At 44.6% G+C, this 19,700-nt stretch overlaps 1 protein-coding gene across 1 annotated transcript in view; it reads right to left on the bottom strand.

The window, feature by feature from the left end:
- The window catches only part of sema4gb (sema domain, immunoglobulin domain (Ig), transmembrane domain (TM) and short cytoplasmic domain, (semaphorin) 4Gb), a 56,096-nt gene that overhangs the window by 14,300 nt on the left and 22,096 nt on the right, over nucleotides 1-19,700 (bottom strand). The window contains exons 10-15 of the mRNA XM_030078580.1: nucleotides 18,427-18,565; nucleotides 18,052-18,274; nucleotides 17,222-17,337; nucleotides 16,813-16,967; nucleotides 13,706-13,767; nucleotides 11,343-13,153 (exon numbers count right to left, since the gene is read on the bottom strand). Of these exons, the coding sequence (XP_029934440.1) occupies nucleotides 12,186-13,153; nucleotides 13,706-13,767; nucleotides 16,813-16,967; nucleotides 17,222-17,337; nucleotides 18,052-18,274; nucleotides 18,427-18,565 (1,663 nt within the window). The 3' untranslated portion in view covers nucleotides 11,343-12,185. The remainder of the gene's footprint in view (nucleotides 1-11,342; nucleotides 13,154-13,705; nucleotides 13,768-16,812; nucleotides 16,968-17,221; nucleotides 17,338-18,051; nucleotides 18,275-18,426; nucleotides 18,566-19,700) is intronic.

The following is a 19,700-nucleotide window of genomic DNA, read 5'->3' as shown; positions in this document are numbered from 1 at the left end:
GCCTGGACTGCATAGTTGTTACGGGTACTGTAAAGTTAGTGAAGTGTCAGGTTATAGAATTAGGTCTAGAATGATGGATGTTGTAGATAGTGACAACACAGCGGTTAGGTGTAGTGATGTAGTTGGTTCTGTTGTAGGTGTAGAGAATTGTGCCAAGGTTATGGAGGGTGCTAGGGAGTTAGTGTCAGGTAGAATGTCAGGGAAGTCTAAGTACTTAAGGCGGAAGCAGAGGAAGCAGGAAAAGTTGAATTTGTCGCTTAGAGAGAAACGTCAGTCAAGGATAAGGAAGATTTATCAAGAAAATGTGTTTTTCAGGGAGAAAGCTAAGTTGTGGAGTGTAGGGAATTATAGTAAGAATTTACCCCACAGAGAGAGGGTTAAGAAGCTGAGTGTTAGTAAATATAGAGAAAGTGTAGCGCACAGGGAGAGTGTTAAGGCCAAGATTATGGTCAAATATAGGGACAGTGTTGAGTACAGGGAGAGTTTTAAGGCCAAGAGGTTGGTCAGATATAGGGACAGTGTTGAGCACAGGGAGAGTGTTAAGGCTAAGAAGTTGGTCAGATATAGGGACAGTGTTGAGCATAGGGAGAGTGTTAAGGCTAAGAGGTTGGTCAGATATAGGGACAGCATTGACCAAAGGGAAAAAGAAATAGAAAGCATTAAGAGTAAGTATCATGGTAGTGTAGAGTATAAGGAGAGAGTTATTTCCAGTGTTAGGTTAGGCAGAAAGCAGAAGGTAGAGAAAGCAAAAGATTTTGGCTTTGTTATGGCACAGTTTTTAGAAAAGGTCAGAGATGGACCTGATTTTGTGTGCTGTGTGTGTCATAGGTTGTTTTTTAGATATCAGGTGGTTAGTTGTGATAGGGAAACTTATAGGGAAAGTTCAGCGACAGCGGCTGTGGCAGATAGGTGTATAGGCCAGCAGTATTTACATAGGTGTAGTGGGGAGTGTGTTGCGCCGTGTTTGTTGGTTTCATCGCGCGGTAATTTGTGGATTTGTTACACATGTCATAGGAAGCTTAGTTCAGGTGAGATGCCAGCTGAATGCTGGGTTAATAACTTGGAGCTTGATCCCATTCCTGCTGAACTGGGATCTTTGAATAGTTTAGAACAGCATCTTATTGCGTTACATATTCCATTCATGAAGATGTTGGCACTGCCTAAAGGCGGGCAGAATGGAGTACATGGACCGGTGACATGTGTTCCAGCCAACATTGTTCAGACTGTGAATGTGTTGCCGCGTTCGAGCATGGAAGGGTCTCTGCTTCAGGTTAAGCTGAAGCGGAAACTCACCTATAAAGGGTATTACGAGTATCAGTTTGTCGATACGTTGCGTGTAAGACAGGCGCTAGAGTACTTAAAGAGGACAAATGTTCACTATAGAAATATTGAATTTAATGAGCACTGGGTTAATGAGTTTGTTAGGGAGGAAGATAGGGAGAAGGAAGAGGCCGAATCAGGCAGTGAGGATGAGGCTGAGGTTAGGTTAGGTCAGGTTACGGTTCAGTCTGAAATGTGTGAGCTAGTGGAATCAGCAGACATAGGACAGGATGAACTGTTACATGACAGACAACAGCACTGCATGTTTCAGGACACTTGTCTTATGCCTGTTGATATTGGTCAGGAAGCTTTAGATCAGTATTTTAAGGATATTTTGAACATTGCGCCTGCAGAAGGGAATAGTCCGGTAAGAATGCTTTCTGACCACACGAACGAGGCAAAGTGTTTCCCGGTGTTGTTTCCGACGGGTGGTAAGACTTTTCATGATGGTCGGTGGCACGACTTGACGTTGGCGCGTTATCTTAATAATAGGATTATGCATGCCGACGGTCGTTTTGCGCGTAATGTAGAGTATATATTTTTTGCTCAGTATGTGTCGGAGTTGGACAAGGTTGTGTCAAGTGTTTCCGTCGCATTGCGTAAGGATAAAGGAGGTCAGAGGCCTCAACGGGTTAGTGAGGATATGTTGGCAGATGCGGACGCCTTGAAGCAGTTGTTGGCGTGTGATGATGGGTTTAGGTTTCTTAAACCCATTAGAGGAACTCCGGCCTTCTGGCAGTCTGTCCAGAAGGACGTGATGGCTTGTGTGCGTCAGTTAGGCATTCCGACGTGGTTTTGCTCGTTTTCGTCTGCGGATATGCGCTGGCAGAATCTTCTGACCAGCATCCTGAAACAGGAAGGCAGATCGCAGACGGTAGAGGATTTGGAGTGGGCAGATAGGTGTGCGTTGTTGCGACGTAATCCTGTGACCGCGGCGCGGATGTTTGATTACAGGTGGCATTGTTTTCTGAAAGAGGTTCTCATGTCTCCCTGTCAACCAATCGGCAAGATCGTTGATTACTTTTATAGGGTAGAATTTCAACAAAGAGGCTCACCACATGTACACTGTTTATTTTGGATCGAGGGTGCTCCCCAAATTGATAAAAACACAGATGAGGAGGTAGTTGAGTTTATCGACCGCTACGTTACGTGTGAGCTACCCTCAGATGATGACACACTATTGGACACAGTGTCATCTGTTCAAACACATTCCAAACGACATTCAAAGTCATGCAGAAAACACAAAACGACGTGTCGTTTCAATTTTCCAAAACCTGTGTCTGCGCGTACATTCATTTGTAGAATGCCTGAGTGCAAGTGTGATAAGAACAAGAAGACAGGTGAGGCTGAATCTAATTCAGAAAACAAGCCAGCCTGTAAATGTTTTGAGGACAGGGATAAAATGCCCAAAGAGTTTGCGCACAAAATTCTTGAAGATGTCAAGAAAGCTGTGGAATGCGATGTGCCTCCTGCTAGTGTAGAGGAGTTGTTTCATAGTTTGCGTATTAATCAGGAGATTTTTGAGAGGGCTTATAGGCGTTTAGAGAAGAGGCATAAGGTAGTGTATAGGAGAGGGGTGAACGAGGTTTGGGTTAATCAATATAGCAAGAAGTTGTTGAAGTGCTGGAATGCTAACATGGACATTAGCTTTGTCACCGACGCCTACGCAGTAGTAATATACATAATATCGTATATTACGAAAGCAGAGAGAGAAATTGGCCTCTTATTGAGTAATGCCCAAAAAGAAGCAAAAAAACAAGGGAATCTCTCTGCTAAAGAAGCCCTGCGGAAGCTGGGCAGTGTATATTTACACAACAGAGATGTTTGTGCGCAGGAGTCGGTGTATAGGCTAACGAACATGCACCTTAGGGAGTGTTCCAGAAAGGTTGTGTTTGTGCCGACAGGCAGTAGGATAGTTAGAATGAGTTTGCCCCTCAGTGTGTTGAGGCAGATGGCGGCCTCCCGTGATCTACGGGAGGAGGATATGTTTATGATAAGTATTGTAGATAGATATAGAAATAGGCCTGATAGCGACGTGTTTGAAAACATGTGTATGGCCACCTTTGCATCTGAGTATCGTGTTCTCAGCAAAAATGAAATGTCTAAAGACAGAATTGAACTTAAGAATGACTTAGGATTCATTCTTAGGAGAACACGCACTCAGTTTGCAGTGGTGCGGTACATGCGTTTTAATTTGGATAGAGAGGAGGAGGCACATTTTCAGAGCCTGTTGCAGTTGTTTCTTCCTTATAGAACTGACTCAGACCTCAAACCTGATGGCTTTGAGCTGTTTGAGCAGTTCTATAACGATGGTGAGGTGATGTTTAGCAACGGCTCCGTACATTCGGTTAGTGATGTTGTCGATGAGAATAGGGCAAGGTTTGAGGTAAATTGTCCTCACCTTGAGTTAGCTCAGGAGATAGCTGCGCAGAATAACGGTGTAGATGAGGATGTTTGGGGTGAGCTTTGTCCTGAACAGGAAGCGGAACGCCTTGAGGGTTTAGAGGAGATGAGGCAGCAGCGGGAAGGTGAGTTAGCTGAGGAACAGTTGGTTGAGTCATTGGTGAATGTGCCAGATTTGATTGTTGGTGGCAGACAGGTAGCGCAGTTAGAGAGAAACAGGTCCATTTTATCTAGAACTGAGGGTTTAGCGCTTGTTAGGTCTCTGAATGAGACACAGCTTGCTGTTTTTTATAAGGTGAGACACTGGTGTCTGCAGAAGGTGATGGGTAAAAACCCAGAGCCTCTGCGTGTATTTGTGACAGGTGGTGCAGGGACGGGGAAAAGTCATTTAATTAGGGCTATCCAGTATGAGGCAGCGCGGCTGCTGTCAACACTTTGTGATCAACCAGACGATATCTGTATTTTGTTAACTGCTCCAACAGGAATAGCTGCATACAATTTAAATGCAGCAACAATTCATCACACATTGAGTATTGGCAAACAGGCTAGTTTACCTTACACCCCTCTGGGTGAAGATAAACTAAACTCTTTGCGAGCAAAATTAAGTCACCTCCAAATTTTAATTATAGATGAAATAAGTATGGTTAATCACAACTTGTTGGCTTATGTCCACGGTAGATTGAGACAGATAAAACAGACAGGCGACTTTTCCCCGTTTGGTAATGTTAGCGTGATAGCTGTCGGAGACTTCTATCAGTTGCCTCCCGTTAAAGGGAAGCCTCTGTATAGTAGTCCTGTTGGTGTGGACCTGTGGTGTAATTTCAGCACCGTGGAGCTGAAAAAGATAGTTAGGCAGAAGGATAGTGTTTTTGCAGAGATGCTGAATAGGTTAAGAGTGCGTTCCAGGGCCACCCCAATGTTAGATAGCGACGTTGAAATGTTGAAGATGCGCGAGACCGGCGAGGTGAGCTCAGCCTTGCATATCTTTGCGACGAATAGGCAAGTAAGTGAGCACAACCTAAATTATCTGTTTGACTGTTGTCCTGATTATGTCACCATTGAGGCGCAGGATTTTGTGACTAACAGGACAACAGGGAATTTGGAACGGATGCCCGGGCATCACGGCGTTGCGGCGGACACGTCTCTACCGGAGACTTTGTGTATAGCGAGGAACGCGCGAGTCATGTTATGTAAGAACGTGGATGTTGCGGACGGCCTGGTCAATGGAGCATGTGGCACGGTTACTCAGATAGTTTTTGGAGAGGATTCCACGTTTCCTCTCACCGTGTATGTTAGATTTGATGATGTGAATATTGGTTCAGATAGGAGGAAAAACCGTGCACATGCAGCAGTAGAATGCCTGCAGTCTACTGCCATTGATCCAGAGGAGGATAGAGCCACCAAGCGTGGCGGTTTGCGTCGTCAGTTTCCTCTGAGGTTAGCGTGGGCTTGCACTGTTCACAAAGTGCAAGGACTCACTGTGGACGAGGCGGTAGTGTCTTTGAAGAGGGTGTTTGCACCGGGGCAGGCATATGTAGCGCTTAGTCGTGTTAGGGCCTTGTCTGGACTGATCATCGAGGATTTTTCAGAGAAGGCAATTTATTGCAAGAACGCCATAAAGGAGGCCTTGGATAGCATGCCTCCATTTTTGATTGAGCAGCCAGAGCCTTCATTAAATGCACACAGTTTCTCTGTGTATTTAATGAACGTTCAAAATTTAAGTCGGCATGTGTTAGATTTGGTGTCTTGCACGCAGCATTTACAGCTTACCTGTATTGCTGTGACAGAAACGTGGCTCACTGCACAGTCTTCATTAGACGGTGTCCAAATTGAAGGTTACACTTTCCACAATCGTCCTCGTGGCTTGTGTTACAGCAGCAGTAACCCCAAATTGTTAGAGCTAAAGAACCTAGAACACGGTGGAGTTGGTTTGTATAGTGTAGACAATTTGGACTGTAACATTCTGCAGGTGCCCGATTTGAATCTGGAGTGTTTGGTGTGCCTGTGCAACAAATTCAACATATTGTTGGCAGTAATTTATCGTCCACCGTGTTATCCAATTTCTTTATTCAAACAAAATCTGGGGAAGTTACTTGATTGGTTAAATCCAATCAGTAACACAATTGTAATAATGGGGGATTTCAATGACAACATTTTAAAAACATCCTCAATTTGCAAATTTATGGGTGAAAAAGGATTTAGTCAGCATGTAACACAAGAAACTACGGAGAAGGGGACACTAATTGATCACGTTTATGTTAAAACAACACAGTATAATGTGGAGTGTGCAGTGATGCCCACGTATTTTAGTGATCACGAAGGTGTTGTTTGTAGTTTTAGTGTTAACGATGATCAGGGGTTAGTTGTTGACTTGGAGGAGGTAGAGGGCCTCTTCGAGTCAGACGTGGATTTTGATGAGGTTTAGGTTGGTTTGTTTGGCAAAGGAAGCAAACAATGAATTCACACTAAATTCTTTGTTTGATGAGTCAAACGGAGCTACATTGCAGTGTCCCGGTGCAAAGGTTAGTGTTGTCGCGTTTGTGTGTTGGTTCAGAGGAAACTGACTTGTAGTGTGTTGTGTTGTTCATGGTGTGTACATTGGCTACCACTATGAATGTTGTCTTTTTAGAGCCTGTCCCACTATAATTGTATAGATTGTTATTTATTGTGATTATTTATAGTATTTATATCGTGTATTTATTATTGATTTTAGATTATGTATTTATGATGTGGAATAGATGATCATGGTTAGATCTTAGATTAAGCAAATCATGTGTTTCAGGGGGAATTAGGGAAGGTTTAGTTGTGGAGAATCATGTGTAGGGACGTATATCATGTAATCGTGCCACAGGTTTATGGATGTGTTAGTCTCTGTTTGCCACGTGTTAGCTGTTGGTCTCTGTTTAAAGTTTAAATGTGAAGAGTTCATTTGCAAAAACAGATAAAAGCCATTCTTAAAATGGATACACCGTTTCACTGATACTGCTTGGAGTACACACACACACACACACACACACACACAGGGCATGATTTAGGATAATAAATCAAATGGGGATCTGTTTTTGCAAATGAGCTCTTCATGTATATCTGTTAAAATTTTAAATGTATGTCTGTTTAAAGTTTAAATGTGAAGAGTTCATTTGCAAAAACAGATAAAAGCCATTCTTAAAATGGATACACCGTTTCACTGATACTGCTTGGAGTACACATACACACACACACACACACACACACACACACACACACACAGGACATGATGTAGGATAATAAATCAAATGGGGATCTGTTTTTGCAAATGAGCTCTTCATGTATATCTGTTAAAAATTTAAATGTATGTCTGTTTAAAGTTTAAATGTATATCTGTTTAAAGTTTAAATGTATATAGTTCTGCATGTTTGAGTCCATGTCACCTTCATGTGTACTGTCTGTACACAAGAGGTTCACTTTCAATACTGAAGTGTTCCCTCTGGTGTGCATGAACTCAGAGCAAAACTGTTGTGGCACAACAAGGCACAGACTCCCCATTCTGTACACCTGAGCTGCCACAACAGGACAGTTATTTATATTAAAAGTAAATCCATTACCAGTCGTCTATTTTCCAGGTTTTCTGCTCCCATTTGTGTCCCCCATTCTTAACTTTTCTGTCTCCCTATGCCTCACCAACTTTACACAGTTGGGTGGCCCTGTCAACAAATTGTAGTTACTTTAGTTAGTGTACTATGAGATGCAGTTAGTCAGTGATGTTTGCCTCAAAATGTTGTCTTTTTTTACTCGAAGGGGAACTTCCTGGTTGAAGATGCTACTGTGGTGCAGCGTCCCAAACTTCCCTACCTCCCAAGTGATGATGATGTCGCCTTGTAGCAAGTGGCATCGTGGGACAGAGAAAGCACATGTACTGTATCTATGTCCTGTCAAAGTGGTTCAGATGAACTTTAGTCTCAGTATTGTAGGTCTGGGACATGAGATGTATGAGGTAATAGTTAAAAAAGTAATCCTATCTTAATTGTAGTTTGTTATCTGTGTTTACAACATCTATTGCACGTCTGTCCGTCCTGGGGAGGGATCCCTCCTCTGTTGCTCCCCTGAGGTTTCTTCCTATTTTTCTCCCTGTTAAAGGGGTTTTTTAGGGAGTTGTTCCTCATCCGATGTGAGGGTCTAAGGACAGAGGATGTTGTATTTTTCTGTAAAGCCCTTTGGGACAAATTTGTATTTGTGATTCTGGGCTATACAAATAAATAAAATTGAATTGAATTGGAATCCAGGCCTATGCTATTTCATTTTTCTTACATGAACAATACATGAAGTACAGCCATGATTTTTCTAAATGTTTGTCTTAACAGAATAAATAACTAAACTGTACTGAGAAAAGAGGTCAATGACTAAAAGTAAAATGCAATCATCAAAACATTTACATGTAAATGAAATTGAATTGAAAAATAAATTTTATATTTTGAAGTACAAGATGTTGTCTGTCATATTATGAATGAAGGTCCTTTCAGTGTATTGTGAAAAACAAGTCTGTAGTAATACTACTCCTGCTTTACTGTGTAATGCAATGTTATATAACTACATAGAAGGTTGTATGTATAAATTGTAATGGATTAAAAGTATATTATTCACATGGGTAAAGAGGACATGGAAACATGAGTAAATTATCCAGCATTGATGGTATCAAGAATGAAGAGATGACCAACAGAGGAGCTTATAATGTGTAAGTCATGAGTGTAATATTCCCTCAGCTGCATGTTAACCTGCCTGATGTGGAAACCTTTCTGTAATTCCCTTCTGAATCTTTCAAAGGTATGTCTGATTTGTAGGGACTTGTACTTGAAATGTGTTGATGTGATGTAACCCTGCAGCTTTCTCAGCTGGGTAAGGAGAAATGATAATGAAAATAACTTAAAAGGCTTTTAAAGTCATCTTTTAAAGTGATTTTATTTTGAAAATATAATGCTTTAAATGTGAGAGTCTGTAGCATGATCCATGTAGCCTGGTCAACAGTGTGCTTGACATGTCAGCAGTGAGGAGATCACGCAGGGTGAGATGTGTTTGTGTTGCTCACACCACTGTCACCCAAATGAATGTTCATTGAGGTCCGTTGGCTCTATTTTGATGTATAAATTTAAAACCTCTTGAGGTCTTGGTGAGTTAAAATGTAGAACATAATGTCACCATTTTCAAGAAAAGTGTGTGTGTGTGTGTGTGTGTGTGTGTGTGTGTGTGATATGAGTACGAGTGCATGTGTGTGCGCGTGTGTGTGTGTGCGTGCTTGGTGTGTATGTGTGTGTGTGTGTGCTTGGTGTGTGTGTGTGTATGTGTGTGTGTGTGTGTGTGTGTGCATGTGTGTGTGTGTGCGTTTGTGTGTGCGTTCTTGGTGCGTGCGTGTGTGTGTGTGTGTGTGCTTGGTGTGTGTGTGCCTGTGTGTGTGTGCGTTTGTGTGTGCGTGCTTGGTGCGTGTGTGCCTGTGTGTGTGTGTGTGTGTGTGTGTGTGTGTGTGCGTGCGTGTGTGTGTGCGTGCATGGAGCGCGCGTGTGTGTGTGTGTGTGCATGCGTGTGTTTGTGTGTGTGTGTGTGTATGTGTGTGTGTGCGTGCTTGGTGTGTGTTTGCGTGTGTGTGTGTGTACCTGTGTGTGTGTGTGTGTGTGTGTGTGTTTGCTTATGTGTGTGTGTGTATGTGTGTGTGCGTGCTTGGTGCGTGTGTGTGTGTGTGTGATATGAGTACCGAGACCATAGCTGCCAGTGGGGTGTGTGTGCGTGCGTTTGTGTGTGCGTGCTTGGTGCGTGTGTGTGTGTTTGTTTGTGTGTGTGTGTATGTGTGTGTGTGATATGAGTACGGCCGTAGCTGCCGTACTCATACGGCCTCGGTGTATGCGTGTTTGTTTGTGTGCGTGTGTGTGTGCGTGTGTGTGTGCGTGCGTGTGCATGTGTGCGCATGCTTGGTGTGTGTGTGTGTGTGTGTGTGCGTGTGACATGTGCATGTGTGTATATGTGTGTGTGCATGTGTGTATTTGTGTGTGTGTGTGTGTGTGTGTGTGTGCATGCTTGGTGTGTGTGTGTGTGTGTGTGTGTGTGTGTGTTTGCATGCTTGGTGCGTGCGTGTGTGTGCCTGTATGTGTGTGTGTGTGTGTGTGTGTGTGTGCTTGGTGTGTACGTGTGTGTGTGTGTGAGCGCGCGCGTGTGCGTGAGTGTGACATTAGTTCTGCGTGTGCGTGTGACATTAGTATCCGTGTCTGTGTGTGTATGTGGCCAAGGCCGTAGCTGCCAGTGTGTGTGAATGGCTGCTATGCATGGCAGGTATGGTCTCAGTGTGTGTGTGTGTGTGTATTTGTGTGTGTTTGTGTGTGTGTGCATGCGTGTGCCTGTGACATGAGTACTGGCAGCTGAGGCATTGGCAGACCGAAATGCAGGCACACAGAGAAATCCTCATTCAATCAAATGGAGAAATCGATCAAACCCACCCCTGTTTGAGGTAACGCTGCTCGGACATAGTTTGAGTTACAGACGCGATTCGAATTTTAAACGAGGCACAAGACTCGGCTCTAAAAATCTTGTATTTACACGATTTTGCTATCTTATACCGTTTTTGAGTTATGGCAGTTTAAGTTTGACTGTTTTCTCTGCTCCCGCTGACAGTTTAAAATGGGTGTGTATTGCGGAACTGTCCGTTGCCTAGAGTGAGTCACATGACCGGGCAGAGTGCAGAGGAGAGGACGCCAGGGTCCAAAATGTTCGAAAACTCTTCACAGCGGCCACAAAGTTGTTCCAATTTAAAAATTAATTTCATATTTTTGTAGGAATTTTCGTCCTCTTTCGTGTGGCATAATTTTCGAAGCCGTGCGACGTTTACTTTAGATGCCAGGGGCCTAATTAGCGCCCAGTGTGCGCCTGTTCACGCCAAACTCCATGGGAAAAACGACGCCCTCGAAGTCGGCGTTGCCGACTTCGAGGGCTTATAGTTTAAAAACTAAGGCCGGAATGACGAAATCCTTCAGAAGTTTTGTTAAACACTGTATCCTCTTTCATGTATTAGCTTTTTGAGTCGCCACAATTTACGGTCTCGGAGGAGATAAATTTTGTTCAACGCGCAATTTCGGGGCCCGACTTTTACTTTGAAAGGCAAATTGCGGACTTCCTGTTGGTTTTAGGTCGGGGGGGCGAGCGCGTGAAATCTCGGCCTTGATGAGACCTACGTTTCGGCGCTGGTTTGGTCTTTCTATCACGTTCCTGTGGGCCGCAGCGGCCGCCTTCGTGTGCCTTTTTGTGCCTAGGTGGCGCTAGCGAGCCCATTTTTGCACTTTGGGGGTCCGAGTTGCCATTTTATCGAATTTTTCGCCATACCTGGGGTGCGTGCCAAATTTGGTGAGTTTTTGAGCATGTTCAGGGGGTCAAATTACAGGTTATTTAGACGTAATAATAATAAAAAGGAGAACAAAAAACAGTACAAAAACAATAGGCCCTCTCTCCGATGGAGGGCGAGGGCCTAATGACTTGCATGACTTGTCAAGATGAAGATTTTTGATGAAGAGTTATTCCCAGCAGTCAATCAGTAGAGTATACAGTATGTGAGAATCGAAATACAAAACAGTAAGAAGACATTTTCTCTCCACCACCCCACTTACCTTTGTTTCCCAGTGTGTGTTGTGGTTCCCTCTTCTCCACCCAGGTCCCGGTGTATCCTCCAGTCAATCTGACCACAAACTGGCTGCTCCTTTAATGGTCTTCATTTGACTATTGGGCTATACCTCCGTGCCTTTAACTCAGTTTTCTCACACATATCCTAATAACAGAAACAGACTAGAAAAGAAAATCACACCCCGTCTCGGGTTTGCTACACTTATTTCCATTGGCATTGGCACAACACATTGCTACTAATGGCTGCAACTGTGATGTTATTATTGCTATTTACATGAGAACAAAGGAAAATGAGGAGAGAGCGGTTTGAATGAAGTTTGAGAGGTAACCACCTGCGCTCTGGCTTATGCACGGTGACACAGCCAACGTCTTGAGCTCCCGGCAGAGCTAATATTATTTGGCACTAACTCTGAAAACCTCCACGCTCTCTTGATCAGCTCCTACACTTTGATTAGCCTTGGTTTCTTGCCCATGTCTCACATTGTACCTTTACTTTTCTGTCCTTCTTTAACTTCCAGGGACACTGAGGTAGGATCATTAAGCTCTCTACCTGTCTTAATTGTGATACTGTAAGGGTGTCAAAATTTTACACAGCTCCATTTTGTGAATGGTGGTCCGCGACTGGCACTGTCCATTAATTAGTGAAATTCATGGGCATGGGAATCACAAGAGGCTGCACATTTCAGATCAGGTTAGGACACATCCCACAGGTACTCTGACACTGGGTAAATAACAGCAGCTTTTGATACAACAGTTAGTCCTCCCCACTGCTTATGGGTCACCGTTGGGGTAAAAATAAATAACTGGGAGACAGGGAGGGAGGGGGGGTTCTAGATGGAGCTCTCATCGGGCTGGAGGTCCAGCTGTGTGTGTTTCCTTTTCTCCAGGATCCTGTTGAGCTCCTCGGTGAAGGAGTGATAGAGTGGCGAGGTGCCTTCGCCGTCGGCCTGCCTCAGCAGCACGTAGCTGTTCCCATTCATCTTGCGCAGTACGCTGGGCAAGGTGGCCGACAGCCCGTTGGCATAGTCCATGTTGGGCAGCGGCGGGGGCATGGGAAGAGGAGGCGCTGGCGGTGGCGTCTTACTGGGTGACAAGTGGCCCTCCCCTGGAACTATCTGGAGGAAGCCGTCCCCTAGGTCCTCCATGTTGGGCACCGAGATGGATCTGCGTCCCTGGCGGCCATTACAGTGGCTGGAGATGGTCTTAAGCTCAAAATGGGAGCTCCTTTTCCTCTCGGAGGCTCCCAGGACCTGCAGCCCCTGTTGGGAGAATTTGCGGTTTCGAGAGGATCGTCTAGTGCAGAAGCTCACATAGAGCAGCACCACAGTCAAAACGAGACACAGCCCTCCCAGGACGGCCACCAGGGAGATGTACATGGCCTCCATGTGCCTGTAAGTCTGGAACTCCGGCTCTGGAGGCGGCGGGACGGGAGGCGAGGGCAGGGGCTGCTCAGTGGGGCTGTTGGTGGAGAAAACGGTTGGGCTGGAAACTGTAGTGGGGTTCGTCGTGGCGGTGGGCTCCAACGGGAAGGATGGGTCTGTGTGCACCCTGACTGTGTACAGATGAACTGGCACCCAGACGGCGTTCTCAACGGCAAAGCAGCGGTACGATCCACTCTGCTGGGGACGCGCCCCGATGATGAGGAGACCATCTGTCCCAATTCGGTAACCTGAATTGAGGCCATAACCCTGGAGTTCTCGCCCATTTACTGTCCAGCGTGGGGCAGCCAGGTTGGAGCGCAGTTCACACTGGAGGAGCACATCATCCCCTGCCATCACAGAACGCCTACGGTGGATCACTAAGAGAGGGCAAGAGACGGAGAGACAGCTTCACTGTACACATGTGGGAACACACAGAGGTGAGGGATTAAAAACAAAGCGATAAATGAAATAAGACGATTTTTAAAAAGACATTAAATGAGAGTCAGATGGAAAAGTTTGAGCAAGAAATATAACAGAGGTGAAAAAAAGAAGAAAAGGGCCAGTGAGACAAAGAGACATCTGGTCACCGTGGTCACATTTTAAAAGTGGAGATGAGCAACCTGTACGGCTCAACCTTTCAAAATCGCTTCTCATCACAATTCATAAGCCTCTGTAAATGTGTCGAGTCCTGCAATGCAGCCGGCATGACCGGCTGACCTCCAGCAAGAGAAGAGCTGATTAAAATGTGCACCGGGAGTCTGGGGGATGGGTAAGAAAGTATACCTGATGAAATCCCTTAATAGCCTTTAAATGGTTGAGTTTTCAGGCAGAGCTAAGAAGAGCTGAGTGACAGAATATTTTGATGTCATAGTCTCTCTGGACCGTGTGTGTGTGTGTGTGTGTGTGTGTGTGTGTGTGTTAACACATACCGTTTCCTGTGGTGTTCTCACAGCCCCGGCTCCCTCTCTGTATATCCTGGGTGAGGGTTGACCTGCACAAATGTTTCAGATTTTAGATTTAATTTTAAAAAGACACTGGAGTCCACTATAGTGTGATAGATTTTTCAGCTGATATTCTGTAACATTAACAAGTAAATGTATTCTGTTCCATTATATAATTAACATCCTATTCTTTTTACCGCAGACTAAAAGTGATGCTGCATCCAAACCACAAAACAAATCCACAGGAGACGACGATGTGTCTGCTGCATTAATGGAGATTAAGATGTCTGCAACTCAGTCATGCAGAATGAATGAACTGAGGCACAAATAGTCCTCAGCCCCACTGCAAGCCCAACTCAGTGTGTGTGCGTGTGGGGGTGTGTATATGTTTTGCGGGTATGTATGTGCCTCTCTGCTGTCTAGGTTTTTCTGGATCAATCCAAGCGCCTACAGTATCTTCACATCTTGATCAAATCGACCTGGACATTTCACAACCTGGAAATGCTGCAAGCTTCAACATTAAAGATGAATGATCATTGACCACAAGTTTAAAATAACATCTCAGTAAGTAAGCCATTGACAAGAGGACCTGCTGGTTTGGGCTGTGAAAGAGCCATATCATAGCTGAGCTGAACAGAGCTGATCGAGAAAGGCTCACTGATTGATTGCAGATTTTGAACCTGCTTTTTTTTAGGAATATGGTTAGATATATAAGTTAGGTACTAAATTTTTAACAAGCCTGATTTCCCTGAAGGAAGAAAAAAATCAGGAATCATGTACCAGAACAACTACAACTGTAGTGAAATTAGTCGTTTGTGGTTCAAGATATATGCATAAACTACTACAGCTACATAAAGCTACTTATCATTTAAAAAGTGTTTGCTAGTAAAACTACAGAAATTAATGAAATTGATTAATTAGTTAGGGATTAATTAGGGGTTAAAGGACCAAAACATCACAGAGGGGTGGCTCCCGGCTGACTACCCTTCAAATGGCACAATGGCACCATCTGAGGTGTGTCAGGCAGAAATGTCCAGCAGATGGACCCACCTGTGCTCACATGTAGTTAATGTGGTTCACCAGTGACTACTCTGAATAGAGTAACTGAAGTCCAGCAATGACTAGAGGGCTGCAAGGGAGCACTGGCTGGTGGCAGGAAAGACTGCACCAGGGGTGGAGGGGCAAGTTACCCACTTCAAACTCCTGCTACATAAACTCCCTCAATCAATTACAAGCAGAACAAGAGGAAAACAGCCTGGGGGCTCACCAACAGGCATGATGGAAGATGGCCCAATCAGGGTGGATAACACAGTAAGGACTGGCATGGCAACGACGAATCATCAAAGAGAATGTGGCGGTCCAAAGTGACAATCTACCTGGGCCCACAAATGCACCAGGGGAGGAAAAATGCAGCAGACACAAGCTTGCACTGCAACAACAGACCAGACAAGGAGCAATAATAGCCAGGTTGAGCACCACAGCGCTATCGATCCCACCCTTTCAGCAGGTGAGCGAAAGAAAGGCCAGTCTTCTCAGCAGGATTTACATCAACAACAGCACAGCCCGCAGCATGAGCCTCACAATGAACACCAAGCAGAGAACCCACAAGAGGAGCACCAAAGAAACACATCTGAAAACCCAAAGTCAAGTGGCCAAAAGCCAGTGACAAGGACGCATGGAGAAGCTTTGACCAGAGCCTGCACATCACCCACCAGAACATGCTAAGAGGAAGCACAACCTCCAAACTTTTTGGTCACATCATCTACGAGAAAGGCAAAGAGATGCTTCAGGAGAGGCTCATTCCCAAACGGAAATCCTCCAGCTGCTAAAGGAGCAACACCTTTTGCAGAAATCATGGAGGGAAGCCAAGGGCCAGGAAAAGAAGGACTTGAAGAATATGTGAAGCCAGATCAAAGCAAGACTCACACCCGAGGTGATCTGAAAGGATCAGGAAACACAGATGTTGCAGGGAGAAAGCAAGGGCAAGCGTCTTCCTGGAACACTTTCAAGTATGCCTAATGCCTGCTGGACGAGAGGAAGACTGGGACACTGCAGACCACCAAGCAGGGGCTGGAGGAATACATAAAATAGCAGCTCAGTAAAAGCCCAAACGAGAGCCCCTTTAGATCACCGGGGCACATTCCTCGCCCTTCTGAGCCCTACTCGCAGTTTGACATCACTCCCTCCAAATGGTCTGAAGTCAAACAGGTACTGTGAGCAAGAGCTGCATCAGGGGGGAGATATCCTTCATGGCATTGGCAAAGCACATGATCAGCTACCTCCTGGCAAACATCTACAGTTATTTTGTCTCTGGCCTATAATTTGAAAATGTGTTGAAACTACTGATCTTCAGTTACAAGCTGCTTTGAATTACCCTTATTTGCAATAAAATTTGGATATGTCTATGTGCAGAATGTGTGATTTCAGAGACACTTTGAATTACGCTGAATCAGCGAGGGGGTGAAGAGGAGCAGCTTATTCGAGAAGAAATACAGAAATTTAAAAAGCTAAAATCAGGAAGTAACAACAGAGTGGCTTTAAAGTTTATGGTGGAAGAAAAAACCCACAGTGCTGATTCTCACATTTCATGTGAGAATCAGAATCATGTACTGTAAGAAATGCATGTAATGCATGTGATCATGGAAATATAGCTTTGTACAGCTTCTATGGAGAGACCATGGCACTGTAAGAACGGGTGCAGAAAGCCACTCAAAGCCACTTGCCTTGTTAGGCAGGAGACAGAGAAGAAATAAAGACAGGGAAGGTGAAAAGGGAGTGTAAGGAGGAAGCCTTGGAAGCAGAGTGAGCAGGTGTAACCACATAGGAGGCTTGTGGAAATATAGTGCATGGTGGTTCAGGCGTAAAATTTCGATGACGCTATGTAAATGAATCAGTCTTGACAAAAGCAGGTCTGCCAAAACACCGGCAGCCCCCCATGTGCAGCATGCGCCCATGTGTGTGTATGTGGATGAATGCCTTTCCTTTCATCACTTTCCATAGGCGGCGTGAGCCAATGTGTGTATCTGCTTGCTTGTGAGAGTGTGTATGTACATGTGTGAATGTATGTGCATGTTTGAATGCAACTACGTCCTCACCTTTGTGGACGTGAGGAAATTTCCGCGCACACCCTCCCGTCCCACGCACAGAAGGGATCCCTGGAGAAAATGCAGTCGTAACAGGAAGTGTACCTCTGACAGGCTGACATAGGCACCTGGACAACCCCAGAGTGGGAACCCACATAGATCTTCCGCTGTCAGACAGAAGATAAATGATCAGTCTGTGCACGTGACAGTGTCTGCATGTTGGTCTGTGAGCTGCTGACAATGCAAGACACTTTCAATATGATTACAATGATATTTTGTTTGGTATGTCATTCAGAGGTCCTATTGAACTTGTGATAACTGCTCAAAGGAGAAACTGCCCCTGACTGCTGACTACAGACTGGCTTCCCTAAAACCACACTGAACTTACACACAGTTTCTAGTGGGTTATATGATCTCTTACCAGAGCTGCAGACACGACCATGCTTTCTATAGGTTGAGGTTTATCAAACAACTGCAGCTCCTCTATGATATGCATTTCCCCATCAATCTCTACAGCTCTGTGCAGCCAGCCATCATCTGTAAGAAAAGATATAGCACAATGTTACACCAACAGAGTGCATTACAGGGCCATACCAGTGATTTTGCATGTTTAGCTACAATATCTACAAAATCTATACACATCACATTCCTGCTAATCTTTTCCCAAGGCGAGCAGTCACATTATAAAACTGCAATATAATTTTTCCTACCTTTTATCAAGTCACTGGATTCTATTAATTCCACTACAATATGAAAACTAACATCAAAATTTGGTCACACCAGTATTCCATCACTGTAATAAAGTCTTCCACATTAGTTTTTCCTAAAAGCAGCAGCACTGTTGTGTTTTGAGGAGTTGACAGTGGTCTCTCCACCGGAAAATAGTCCCCGTGGAAGCATTTATTATACAGCCAGTTATCAGTTCTGTGGTTTATGAATGCCTGTGACTTTGTTAGCTGCAGAAACAGAACGTGATAAGGTGGGGATTTCGATTTTGTGTTGTGAAATCTTCAGCACACATGCATGATCTGTCAAATTTCTTTGCAAATCACTGGCATGGTCCTTTAACAATGAACTGCAACATAGATGTTATGTTTATGAAAGAAAAGTAAAATGGATTCTTTAATTGACTGACTGACTCACAGACAATTTATCAAAAAAAAAAAATGACTGACTTCACTGATAGCTGATGAAGCAACTGCACTGACCCAACTCCAGCAAAATGTATACGACATATACCCAAAAACTCACCAGTTCCCAAAAACAGCACAGTGTAAATGTTTTCGTCCAGTGCTGGCACCTTGTGCACTGCTATCTTGACGTAGTTGACGCTCCTCTTGAACATGAGTGGGCGAGCCCCTATTGGGTGTATCTGGCTGGCCATCAGTGGGTGCCTCCGGGCGAAGGTGAGCACATTGTCTGGGAGGTCCCGGGATGAGTTGATGTTCTGGGACCTGTGCGCATCTGTCATACACTGGAGGGAGGGGGAGGGAGAGATGATCAAAGTGTTCCTCGTGTAAGTACAAAGAGATGGAGAGAGGAGCGTGAAAGAGGATATGGTAATATGAGATGTATAGTGCGTAGTGCATGATCATAGGAGGAAGGGGCCTGAAAGAGGGTTCTTACCGATCCAGGTCTCGGCTCTGGAACCTTCCCTGTATATTCTCTCCACTTTGAGTCCTGCACCTCCATGTATGGGCCCTCAAATGCCTTCTGTATCTCTGAGAAGGAGTACTGGCAGATAGCGGACGCTTTGATATTCTTCCTGAAAGACAGTCCCACACCAAAACGTTGTTGTCTGCCGCCCAGATCGGATTACAAACACACCGCAGGTCACGAGTGCCCACTGACAGACAAAAAGTAAATAACCTACTACGAGATGTTCTGTAAATTACTCACTGAAAAGTGTGGGCGTGAAGGAGGGGGGTTTTGGTTTTAACATCCTCTTGAATCATATCAATTTGTCTTGAATGGAAATGTGGGAGTGGCATCACTGCCAGGTGTGCAAGTCCCTCTGCTTATCTCTGGTTACCGGCAATTCCTTCTGCTCCCACTACAGAGGAAATTATTTTTCTAAGGGTTTTTTTTTTTTTTTTTGCCTCTGAGTCATAAACAAAATAGCCCCACTGGTGGTTTTGGTGCAGCGCCTATGAAAGAATAGTTTTGTCCAACGGCATAATAACAGCATGAGCTGGGAGGTGGGAACCAGGTGACCCTTAATCTTAAGCCCTAAAGGTGAGATTAGTAATGGCGGAAAATGTCTGAGTCACATTCTTAAGCCCATTGTGTGCCCACCTCAGCCTTCAAAACCATTCAAGAAAGAAAAATGAGATCGAACTGAAACCAGGCTCTGTCTTCAAAACTATGAGTAGTATTGCTTAAGGGCTTACTCATTCTTACACACCGCTGAGACTAACGCATGGTGATGGGTACTCGTCATACAGGTGCACATTTTTTTCACATACACACTACGGAGTGAAAAGGCAGAAAGGTTTATGGCGAGAAAGAAGGAGAGACAGAGAAGAGACAGATGGTGCATTGAGGGAATAAACAGACAAGAGCTGAGATCAAACATCCACAAAAAGGAAGTGTGGCACTAAGAAATGGAGAAAGGGACACAGAGTGATAGTATTACTGGTCCATTGCACTGATACTCTCTCCATCTGAATCTAAATACCCTTGGGACGGTTTTATGCAGCATGACTCTGCATATCAGCATAAACACACACTCACGTCGCTGCCAGCTATTCTACTGGCAGCCATCGTCCTCTGACATTGTCACATCAGCCCTGACTGCAGCGGGGACTAGTCTGCCTCTGCTTGTGCTGATTTAGTTAACTATTTCATTCACACGTGTCAATGAAAAGGATCTACATTCATCTTAAGATCATCTACACTTA

Source organism: Myripristis murdjan, chromosome 19 (assembly GCF_902150065.1).
Source record: "Myripristis murdjan chromosome 19, fMyrMur1.1, whole genome shotgun sequence".
Classification (NCBI taxonomy): domain Eukaryota; kingdom Metazoa; phylum Chordata; class Actinopteri; order Holocentriformes; family Holocentridae; genus Myripristis; species Myripristis murdjan.
This window is presented reverse-complemented; position numbering and strand designations above follow the sequence as displayed.